At 58.0% G+C, this 10497-nt stretch overlaps 3 protein-coding genes across 3 annotated transcripts; all 3 read left to right on the top strand.

Moving 5' to 3' along the window:
- Positions 1–3114: 3114 nt before the first annotated feature.
- LOC103907422 (phospholipase A2, membrane associated) lies at positions 3115–4694 on the top strand. Its single transcript, XM_009289590.1, has 4 exons — positions 3115–3151; positions 3689–3833; positions 4093–4199; positions 4549–4694. Exons 1-4 carry the CDS (start codon positions 3115–3117, stop codon positions 4692–4694), a joined length of 435 nt encoding a protein of 144 aa, XP_009287865.1.
- A 2007-nt stretch (positions 4695–6701) lies between these two features.
- Positions 6702–7596, top strand: LOC103907419 (basic phospholipase A2 homolog). Its single transcript, XM_009289588.1, has 4 exons — positions 6702–6741; positions 7019–7163; positions 7274–7380; positions 7472–7596. Exons 1-4 carry the CDS (start codon positions 6702–6704, stop codon positions 7594–7596), a joined length of 417 nt encoding a protein of 138 aa, XP_009287863.1.
- A 360-nt stretch (positions 7597–7956) lies between these two features.
- Positions 7957–10129, top strand: LOC103907421 (basic phospholipase A2 Sms-N6-like). The gene is made up of 5 exons (XM_009289589.2): positions 7957–8037; positions 8489–8545; positions 8734–8869; positions 9382–9488; positions 9627–10129. Exons 2-5 carry the CDS (start codon positions 8506–8508, stop codon positions 9749–9751), a joined length of 408 nt encoding a protein of 135 aa, XP_009287864.1. The 5' UTR covers positions 7957–8037; positions 8489–8505; the 3' UTR covers positions 9752–10129.
- The last annotated feature ends 368 nt before the right edge of the window (positions 10130–10497 follow it).

Genomic DNA, 10497 nt, shown 5'->3' with positions numbered 1-10497 from the left:
TTTTTCTAAGCTGAAATTTATGCCTCTTTCTTTAGAAAATTTTATTTATTTATTGTTATGTAGGGAAGCTGTACCATGCCAGAAACCTGGATTTTGGACTCTTTCTCGGGTAAGTACCAAAACTAAAGCCTTTTTTTTTTTTTTTTAAACCCTGAAAGTTTAAAAATAGGGTGTTACACCCTCTCCTGAGCAAAGGCAGCAGAAGGAGGACGCCGGGATTAGGTTTTAACCCCCCCCCCATGACATGAGTTTCATGACGGTGTGATTGAACAGCTTCACCTGAGCGATCGCTGAATAAAACCGGGCAAATAGACACCAAACTCACTAGTTCCAGTGAGAACACCTTTAAAAAAAAAAAAAATCACACTTTAGGCACAAGATCATCCGGGGACCTAAAACAACTCTGGGGGACTTCTAAGCTTGCTTTGTGCTGGGAGGGCCACGGGCTGCCACATCCCGGTGTGCGCTGACAGGGAGGGCGAGTCCTGATCGTCCGGGCTATAAACGATCCCCGAGTCAGTTTTCGTTGTGGGAACGCGCCACGTAATGGTGACATTTCCATCTCTCCCCGCTTAATCCCTTTTTAAACCCACTTCTAGTTAACCAGATGCTTCTCCCACCAACAGGCGCCCGCCGACGGCAGCGAGAAATAAGCAATAAATAACTTCAGATAACTTATCTACCGTCAAATCGGGGATCTCCGCCCTGCGGGTGGGGGAAGATCAAGGTGTACCTGTGCACTAAAAAGGTCGGAAAATAGTTGCATATCTCCCGTCCACAGGATGTTCGGCGATACCGCACCGAAGACGCGCGCTTTGCAGATGAAAGCACCGGGCGTATTTACGTCTCAACGAGGCCCTGAACAAACAGATGCGCGGGTTGATACCCCTCTTCGTTTGCTCCATAGGAAGGCTGAAAAGTTTCGTGTTTCCAATGGGATAATAACTTCCACGCGTGGTTTTTAAGCCCTCGGGTTTGTGGCTCAATTGGAGAGAGGGTTTAGCTTCGCGTGCTCGCTCTCCCGAGATCCTCCGCAGAGAGGGAGGGCTTAAAATGAGGGCGTTTGGTTAAAGCTACCTGTGGATCCCCAATCCGCGGGATCCCAGCCCTCTGGTCTCCGTTTAGGCCCCCGGACGGTGCCTTTCACGCAGGTTTAGCCAAACCCTACGGCAAAAACCCAGGAGATGAGGGCCGTCCCTCCCCATCAGGGCCAACGCAGCAGCAAACCCGCCCCGAAGGGCAAGGACCTGCGACGCCAAAGCAGGCGAGCACGAGCGGTGCAGATAACGACCACCACAACGGGGAAAATCTGTAATGGAAGTTTTTTGTGGATGAGGTGGGAAGGGGCTGCTTAAATCATCAGGGATGCCATGGTTTTAAAAGCCAGCCGGGGAAAGCAGGGGGTTTGGGTGTCGGCGTGATGCCCGTGGGTTTGCGCCGTGGCAGTTCGAGACGGTTTCTCGCGCAGGTGGCAAGCGGTTAAGCCACTCGGCACGCCTGAGTGGGGAGGCGGGCGAGCTGCTGCTCCCCATCCTTTCCTTATTGGGCTTGGATGGCTTTTTTATTCCACTTGGCAGCAGGAAATAAAAGGTTAGAGGGAAGAAAAGCCCCGGGACAGACATCTCTGCCGGCCTTGGAGGACAGCCGGGAGGTGACGTCCCTTCCAGAGAGCCTCTTTGGCGGCTCTCAAGAAATTCAGCAAGGGGTTTTCTTCTTGAATACAGACCCCTGAGCCGTTTTCTTACAATCCCCCCCCCAAATTCCCTTCCCTAGAAGTGTGGTTAATTACTGAGGGTGGAGCCCTGCATACACGCCTGATACCGTTGCGTTTGTGTGTGTGTTTGCTCTCGGCCCCACGGTTTCGCAGGGAAGATAGCAGCTTTTGTTTCTTATCTCCTCCGGTTTTCTGCCTCCCTTGCATCTTCGTATCGCATCTCGGTTACGGTGATTAAATAAACTGTACTCAAAAAGCATTCCAGGTCGGGCTTACCATGGCGTTTCCAGCCTTCGCTGCTGCTGATGTAATTTCGCAGACCCCTCGCCCACGCGCTCCCCGGAGTCTCCCGTGCCCTGAGGGCAGGACAGGAAAACTACAGACCCACGAAATGAGACCGCGGCATTCGCCGTCCTCCCTTCGCCTCCCCTTGCCATTCGGCGTGGCCGGATTCGGATGCAGACATGGAGTTGAGGGGGCAATCGCAGGGGAAAGACCCCAAGAGAAAAACCATCTCTGAGGCCGCAGGGCGTGAGTTGGCAAAACCAAGCGCCCGCTTGAGACGACACCAAGGCCAAAGTGCCGCCTGCAGCTGGAACAAGGGTGCAGCGACCTCTGCGGTGCCAGCTCTGCGCCTCCTGGGCATAAATCGCTTTTGTCCTGTCTCTCCAGCCACCGAATCCACGACTTTTACCGCCGCCGAGACCTCGACTGGCCTCCTCCAGAAGCCGCATCAGCCCGAGAGGGAGAGCGCTTCGTGCCCAGCCGACAAGCAGAAGCAAGATGACGGAGGGAGCGTCGCCACCGGCCGCGCTGGCGGCACGCCGCTGCAGGGAAACTCGTGTTTCTCGTAAAGGGGAAGGATGGGAACCTTCTCCTTTACCGAGGGGCCACTCGGCGAGACCTGCTCTGCGATGAATAGCGCCGTCAGCGCAGATAGAGGAGGGGGTGGACCTCGCCATCTATATAAAGCGAACCCGCTAAGCCGGCAGTCTCGGAGCTGCGAAGTCCGGGCAGGGTAAGGAGAGAGGGGATTTTATTGCCCTCTTATTTCATCAGGCAGCTTGGGGGGCGGCGGTGGGGGGCTGCAGACGGTGAGCTTCTCCATCAGTCCCGGGCAGGACAACCGCTGTGTCCCTGTACACATCCCTGCCAAGCGCCGCATCCCAAAACCGGAGTCAAAAGGCCCCACTGGGCGTCAGCTGTGTGCGCTCGGGCACGGGGATCCCTTCACAACGCTGTACAGCCACAGTGACACTAATGTCACCGTGCGGTGCTGCCAGGGTGCACCCGACCGGCTCCGTGCCCTCGGCGCGGGCACGGGGGCAGCAGCTGTCCTGCCCCCGGGGTGCTGCTCATCGCCCGCCGTTGCTGTTTCCTCCTCCAGGGCCAGCCCGAGGATGAAGAATCTCCTCTTTGCCGTGCTCTTGGCTTGCGGTAAGTGCCCCGGTTTCACCGGGCCAGGCCGGGATCTCGTCTGCCTGGCAAAAAAGACGTACAAACCCAGTGTCTTTGCGCACGCTTCAGGTTTTTGTTTAAACTTTGCAGTTTCTCTCTAATGCTTCGTGTAGCACTGCTGTAGTCCTGGAGGTCTTCGTGACGGTGAGGCTTTGAGACGCTGAGATCCATATTTATTTTAAGAGGCCCTGGAGCCTGTTGTCACCTGCTTTCCTGCCTGTGCCAAGCCCAGGGCTGATCCTGGCAATGTGGCATTGCCGGTTGCAGGATGCAAGCGCGGCACAGCCTGTACAGAGAGCGATAATATCTTCTGCCAGACGGAATCGGGTAGCTGCAGAAACCAGACATAATCCTGAGGTGGTTTTTTTGGAGCTTCTCATGGTTCACGTGCCTGAAAGCATGTATTTCCAGCAACGCCAGACTTATTTAATTCCTCTGCCTGGTGCGAGGCGGGGGGAACGCTGCCTGCCTCCTCGCTCTGCACCGGCGCGAGCCCGTCCCTCTGCCCCTCCGCAGGGCTGCTGCCGGCTCGCAGCAGCGTTTTGGAGCTGGAGCGGATGATCAAGTCGGCCACGGGGAAAAGCGCCTTGCTCTCCTACAGCTGGTACGGGTGTTTCTGCGGCATCGGGGGCAGAGGGACCCCGGTGGACTCCACCGACCGGTGAGTACCCGGAAAACCATCGCCGCTCGCCGCCCCGGTGCAGGGTGCGCGGGGGTCCCTAAAAAGCTCCTCGCTGGCAGCCTGCCGGCGCTGGTGTGCTCTGAGCGGGGGTTTTGCACCATTCCCCCGCCATGTTTTGCTGCTGCCTTGTCATCCCCTCCTCCCGGTCACCTTAAATTTGAGGCTGGACCTTCCTTTACCTTCCAAGTGTGGTGAGGGAGGGTTCGGGGGCAGCGGTTTGACACGGTGTCCCCCGCAGGTGCTGCTACGCCCACGACTGCTGCTACAGGAAGCTGCGAGAGGGCAAGTGCAGACCCCTGATAACCCCCTACCACTTTGACGTCGCCAACGGAGACATCATCTGCAGTGAGTACTGCCGAGCCGGGGCGGGGGGGTGGTGTCCGACGGAGGTGGGGAACCGGCACCGCTCCCCGCGACACCCCAGCCCCGGAGCAGGGTACACAGGAGGGCGTCCCCCCCCCCGGGGATGAAACCAGCCCGACGCCCGGTCGGGTGCATACGGGAGGACGCAGCGTACGATAAATAAATGGGCGTTGGAAGGGATGCGGGCAGGCTGGAGAGGACGAGCACCGAGGCACGCTGCTTCATGCGCTTCCCCTGGGCAGCTCCAGGCATTGGGGGTGCTCCAAGGGGACCCCATCGCCGATGCCAGCTGGAAAAGCCACCGCAGAGCACCGTGTTTTTTTCCCCGCAGGTAACGAGCAGAGCTGGTGTAAGAGAGAGACCTGCCTATGCGACAAGGCGGTGGCTTCGTGCTTCGCGAGCGCTTTGCATTCCTACAATAAATCCTACCGCTTCTATTTCAAGCTGAAATGCCGAGGAAGTAAGCTCCAGTGCTGAGGAGGAGAAATCTGCGCCCAAGGTTGCAGATTTTGACTGGTTTTCCCCATCGCTACGGAAAGAAAAGCCTGATGTGGGGGGCTGAACAGAGCGGGAGCCATCAAGGCTCCCCACAAGGTGATGCTCGGGGTGAGGAAGGGCACGCACACATTACAGATGGAGATCCCCCACTTCCCAGAAAGACACGTCAGCTTCCATTTTTTAGTCCCTTCCTCCTCTCTTTTTTCTCTTGATTTTACTTCCCAGCAAAGATAATTAAATAAAAGGTGTTCGAAATGATTCTCCGTGGTGTTTTTCCGTAAGAGCCACTGAGACTGAGGCACTGCAACGGCGGCATCTGGGCTGCCGAGTTTGGGGAGCACTTCTGCATCTCACACCTTAGCCACGCCACCTGTCTGACACCCCAATATTTCCGTGGTCCCGACAGCAGCCTGAAAAAGCCGACGGTCCGACAGCGGCTGTAACTCGCAGGTCTATCGCCAGGTCTATCCCGCTGCCGAGCAATATTGCTGCTGCCGGATCCCCAGCTACGGAGGAGCACGTTGCATCGAGAAACGGGGACAAATAAATGCCACCAAGTAAAAGTCCCTGGGGTTTGTTAACAAAATAATTCCCCAGAGGCAAGCCCCGATGGCAGTCGGGTTTTTTGGCTTCTCCCAACGCCCCTTCCCGCCAGCTGAACTCACTCCCGGAGCTAAAACAAAACGGTGCCTTGAGGGGCAGGCGAGATACGGCCAAAAGGTGTTTTTACAGGAATAATGGAAGTGGGAATGTGTGGGAGGCAATTTGAGACCCTCCTGTGACACTCACGTAAAAATGGTGGCCAAAATTAAGGCTAAGGAATAGTTATCTGCAGAGGAGGGAAGATTTCAAAGCCTCGTCCATCCCAAGGCGGATGCTAATTTAGGAGGGCGGTTAAGTTGGTGACTAAATGGTTTCTCCATGAGGGATGAGCTCTGCAGAGGGGTCGCAGTGAGGAGTTGGAAAAATCCTACAGAGAGAAATAAAGGGGAGTTGCATTCACTCATCCCAAACCATCCGTTTGGCTTCATTCTCCTCTCACGGTGGGCGAGCCTTCAATCATCCAGTATCTGCCTAACCCTGTGTTTCTGCCAGCTGCACATTTAGAGATGCTTTTATTGTCCATGTACTTCTCCCAAAGAACCGGTGACTTGCTCTGAATCGCCCCTGCGGCGTGGCAGAGGGACAGTTCCCAAACCGCACGACCCCTCGAAAACCCCAAACCCGCTTCGCTCGTGGCTGCCGGGATCCCAAAGCTGAATCGGGGCTATTATTTCCTCCCCGGTACAGCACCGTGGTGCTGGGAAGGGCAGAAGAAAAAGGCCCTCGGGCATCTCCGGCCCCGGGGCAGAGAGCGTTGGCTTCCTCCTCGGGCTGGAAATGACGCTGCTTTGCCGGCTCATCCCGCCCGACGCCAGCCCCCGTGTGTGGGATACGGAGCCAGGGCGTTGGGGGGGGATTTCTTGCATTCCTGGAAAGGGGAAGGACGGCACCTTCTCCTTTGCAGAAAAGCCCAGTCAGCAAGATTTGGGCGAAACGAGCATCCGACAGCGGGGAGCAAACCCTATATAAGGAAAGCCCTGCCGGCTGCAGGGCCCTGCAAGCAAGCGGCGGCTTTCCCGAGGTAAGCGGGGACGGAGGAACGCTTTTCCTCCCTTCCCTGCTTTAACCAAAAGCCACGGCGCAAGCGGGGAGCGAGGTCCATGCCGGGAAAGCAGGAGCAAAGGAGAGGCTACCTGCGATGCCAGCCCAGGGGCGGAGCGGTGGGGTGCAGCCCTCAGGGGCTGATCGTTCCTCCAACTTTTCTTCCTTTCCCTTCATTTTGCTTTTTCCCACCCCTCCGCCATCCGATTCCCGTCGCTTCCCATCCCCGGAGGTGGGGAGCATCTCTAGCCCCCAGACAAGGCGGGGAAGTAAAGAAGAAAGCGGTTGATATAATGGGGAAATTACACAGGTTTGGTTTCCTTTCCCAGGGCTGCCAAAAAGATGAACTCTCTCCTCGCCTTCGCTGCGCTCTTTGCCTGGGGTAAGTGTCCTCGCTCGCACCAGTCCCACGGCCCTCCGTGCAGCTGCATCCGTGGAAATTAGGACCAGACTGCCGATTTCTTCATCTTTCCTCACGACCACCTCTCTGAAACACGCAACAACTCTCCTGCACTGAGCCGGGGATACATTTCCTCTCTGTTGCATCTACTTATTTTTAAGACAGCACCAGCCTGGTACCAACCTGGGGGCCGGAGGGGTGCGGGGATGCTGCTGGGGAGCCGGGTGTCGGTGTGAGCCCCACCGGTTTTGCCCCGCAGGCTTGTCCCCAGCTTGCGGGAGCCTCTGGGAGCTGCCCAAGATGATCACGAAGGTGACGGGGAAAAACGCCTTGCTGCATTACTCCTTCTACGGCTGCTACTGCGGCTTGGGGGGCAAAGGGCAGCCCAAGGACGCCACAGACAGGTAAGCGCCCACTTAAAAATCTCCCTGCCCGAACACATCCTTGCATGGTTTCAAATCTGGGGGGGGATAGAGGGGAAAACCAATCCCCAAAGCCTCGAGCACCCGTACAGATGCTGCCAGCTGCACGATACCTGCTACGACAACCTCCTGAGCTACCGCTGCAATGCCAAGATGCAGGTCTACCACTACGACTGGCACAGCAGCAGCCCCTCCTGCAGTAAGTAGGACCCTGGCAAAGGGGGTGTCGTGTGTGTGTCCCGTCCCCCCCCGCAAGCCGGGGCTGACCCTGGGCTCCTCTCCGCCTGCAGGACAGAGGTCCTGGTGTGCCCAGCTCTCCTGCGAGTGCGACCGCAGCCTGGCGCTTTGCCTGAAGCAAAACGTCGGGAGCTACAGCAAACGCTACCGCTTCTACCCCAAGTGCTGGTGCCGGTGACGAGAGCCGGGATGTGGGGCCGGAGCACACGCGCTGGTTCTGCATCTGGATCAACCTACATCCCCGCCTGCGTGGGCCACGTTAGCGCTGCTGTAAATTTAATCAACGTGAAAATAAACAACGTGCTTAAACCACCCCGGTCCTCTGTGAGCTGCTGCTGGGCAGAGAGAGAAAGCCCCGTAAATACTCGACATCATCCTCCCCAAACACACCCCAAACTTTGCAAAAACTCTGCCCCGGCCCCTGCGTCACTCCGGGCTGCAGCCCACGGGGAGAGGGGGGTTTGGCCGGCGAGGGAAGGGGCGTAGCATAAAGCGTTTTTGGGACAGGCAAGTCATTTCAACGCTTCCAGTTCAGAGCCCGCGGGCCGGACACGGAGGGCAGCGCTCTCCCTGGGAGGACAGGCTGCCAGCGAGGAATCGGAGCTGGAGCGATCCCCCGGTGAGCGACTCCCACCCTCGCCCCTGCTGCTGCGGAAACAAAACTACTGGGGGGGGGTGTGTGTGTGTGTGATGTTGGGAGGAGGCAGCAGGCGTGCTGCTTTCTGCTGTTTTCCATGCCTGTAGATAAAGTGTCATTGCTTTCAGATAAAAACTCAGCCGGGAAGTTGCAGCCCCGGGGGGGTAGCTGCACTGCTGCTGCGAAGTGATGCCCTGGATGCCAAAAGTGGTGGGACGGGAGGTGGGAGATGCTCAGGAGGTGGGACAGCTTCAGAAAGCGTTTGCTTTTGGCCAAGAGGCAGCAACGCAGATGCAAGGGAGCACGGCTGCCTTCCTCCCTCCAAATTTTGGGGGGGATTGGACCTGAATTTCAGAGGGACAAGGTTTGCAAGGCAGCGCCTGTTGACCGGCCACGCTGCCTGGCTGAGTCTGTCCTCCGTTTCTCCTCCCAGGCCCGGGTGAGAGGAAGATGAAGGTCCTGCTGACGCTGGCGGTGCTGCTTGCCTGCAGTAAGCGCAGCCATTCCCCGACCCAGGGACAGGAGCCAGGCTGCAGCCCCGCGCTGATGCAGGGAGCATCCCCAAACCCCCATGCACTCCATGGGGGGACTCCCAGCAAAGCCCTCCTTTCCCCCCTGGCTCCCCGGGCCTCGTTTCTGCATGTAACTTGCAAAAATCACGTTTTCCCGTCACTCTAGGTGTGTTCACGGCTCGTGGGAAGCTCCCGCGCAGGTTCGCACCGGGACTCGATGGAAGCACCGTAGGAAATCTGACCGCCCACGGTTGCTACTCGGGATGGGGCAGCAGTGGCACGTCGAAGGCTTCCATGGACCGGTACAGGCAGCGCTGCCCGGGATGGCTAACGCTGGCCCCGGGACGGCTAACACTGGCCCCGGGGTAACCCCGGGGCTTGTGAGCAACGCCAGCAGCATCCTCTGAAGCTTTGCAAAACGCAGACCAGGCGATGGGCAGCAGCAGAAAGGGAACAGGTTTTAGGGAAGGGGGGAAAGCGAGGCGACGTTCACCCCTAATTCCAGCCCTGTAGTCAGTCGGGTCATGCCAGTGACAACCGGCTGAAGTCAACGGGGTGGCACCACCGGACGGGGACAGTCCCGAAGCCAGGATGCACAAGGGCTCTGGGAGCTGGGCAGGGGTTGCACAGGGAAGCAGAGAAGAGGCTTGGCGTGGGAACGGGCTGGGAAGAGCAGCTTCTGGGTGATTTAGAGCAGGACGAGGATGCAAACGCTGGTGGCTCTTCCCACCCGGCTCGCGGAGCCTGTTTCAGGTAGGTTAGAAGCAGCCGGTGCCACGTTTCGGATGAGGCCAGGCTCTCCTTCTCACTGCAGGTGCTGCCTGCTCCGTGCCTGCTGCTACGCCAAGCTGGCTGCACGGCGGTGCCGCGTGGGACCGATCCAGCCCCTCTTGGTGCCCCGGGCAGGAATCCCCACCTGCAGTGAGTCCCCGCAGTCGCGGTTCGGGATACCTCTTCCCAGACCATCACCCTCCTTTGCGGTGCCCTTTTTCAGGGCAGCATGCCGGGGATCTTCCCAAAAAGAAGGTCTCAGCCGCGCTTTCCCTCCGGACCCTGCAGGCTCCGGGACCCGGTGCCAGAGAGGTGCCTGCAGATGCGAGCGGGCAGCCTGGCTCTGCCGGATGCGCGGCCGGGGGCTGCCCCGGCGTCGCGGCAAGTGCCGGGGACGAGCCGGGCGGTGTTGAAGCAAAAGGGCTTTTTGCAAAACCACCTCCAAGCTGGTAAGAAAAGGGACGTAGGAGCGTTTCCCAACCCTGGCGGGTCTCCTCCTCGGGGCTTTTTGGCTTTGACATGAAGACAACAACCCTCTCGTGAAGTTGCGTCATTATACACTGGATCTGAGGAGGGAGAGCAGCACAGATGCGATGTTTCAGCACAGAAAAACAAGGGAAGGGTGAACACCTGCGCCTTGTCCCTGCGAAGGGCGAGATGGAAACCAGCGCGAGCCTCTCCGCTGACACTCATTTCCCCTTGGCTCGAGCTCCCCGTGCAGCCTGTCAGCTCCCTCTGCTTTTCGCTTCACTGCAGATTCTCTTCTGTTGCTTCGAAATAAAACCAGAGAGCGCAAAACATCGGTCCTCGGTGTGACATGACTCAGCTGAGCCCAGCGACCACCCCTGGCGAGGAAAAGCTAACCTCTTAGCTAGGTTTCCCATTGAAATACCCAGAAAAAAAAATGACACCTGAGAGGTGAGGCATCTCCCACCGACATGTCCTCGGTGTGACATGACTCAGCTGAGCCCAGCGACCACCCCTGGCGAGGAAAAGCTAACCTCTTAGCTAGGTTTCCCATTGAAATACCCAGAAAAAAAAATGACACCTGAGAGGTGAGGCATCTCCCACCGACATGCAGCTGCACCCCTGAACTGCCCCCCCCCACTGAGCCCCGAGCCTTCAGGCTCTGAAAATCTGCAGTCGCTCCGAGACAGCG

Source organism: Aptenodytes forsteri, unplaced genomic scaffold (genome assembly GCF_000699145.1).
Source record: "Aptenodytes forsteri isolate BGI_AS27 unplaced genomic scaffold, ASM69914v1 Scaffold61, whole genome shotgun sequence".
Classification (NCBI taxonomy): Eukaryota; Metazoa; Chordata; class Aves; order Sphenisciformes; family Spheniscidae; genus Aptenodytes; species Aptenodytes forsteri.
This window is presented reverse-complemented; position numbering and strand designations above follow the sequence as displayed.

Bases quoted from the DNA above. Each gene is read 5' to 3' on its own strand.
- LOC103907422 (XM_009289590.1), top strand. From the start codon at position 3,115: ATGAAGAATCTCCTCTTTGCCGTGCTCTTGGCTTGCG. The intron at 3,152-3,688 runs GTAAGTGCCCCG...GCCCCTCCGCAG, and splicing joins TGCCGTGCTCTTGGCTTGCG to GGCTGCTGCCGGCTCGCAGC. The intron at 3,834-4,092 runs GTGAGTACCCGG...TGTCCCCCGCAG, and splicing joins CCGGTGGACTCCACCGACCG to GTGCTGCTACGCCCACGACT.
- LOC103907419 (XM_009289588.1), top strand. From the start codon at position 6,702: ATGAACTCTCTCCTCGCCTTCGCTGCGCTCTTTGCCTGGG. The intron at 7,164-7,273 runs GTAAGCGCCCAC...GCACCCGTACAG, and splicing joins CCCAAGGACGCCACAGACAG to ATGCTGCCAGCTGCACGATA. The intron at 7,381-7,471 runs GTAAGTAGGACC...CTCCGCCTGCAG, and splicing joins CAGCAGCAGCCCCTCCTGCA to GACAGAGGTCCTGGTGTGCC.
- LOC103907421 (XM_009289589.2), top strand. From the start codon at position 8,506: ATGAAGGTCCTGCTGACGCTGGCGGTGCTGCTTGCCTGCA. The intron at 8,546-8,733 runs GTAAGCGCAGCC...CCGTCACTCTAG, and splicing joins GGCGGTGCTGCTTGCCTGCA to GTGTGTTCACGGCTCGTGGG. The intron at 9,489-9,626 runs GTGAGTCCCCGC...CGGACCCTGCAG, and splicing joins GGCAGGAATCCCCACCTGCA to GCTCCGGGACCCGGTGCCAG.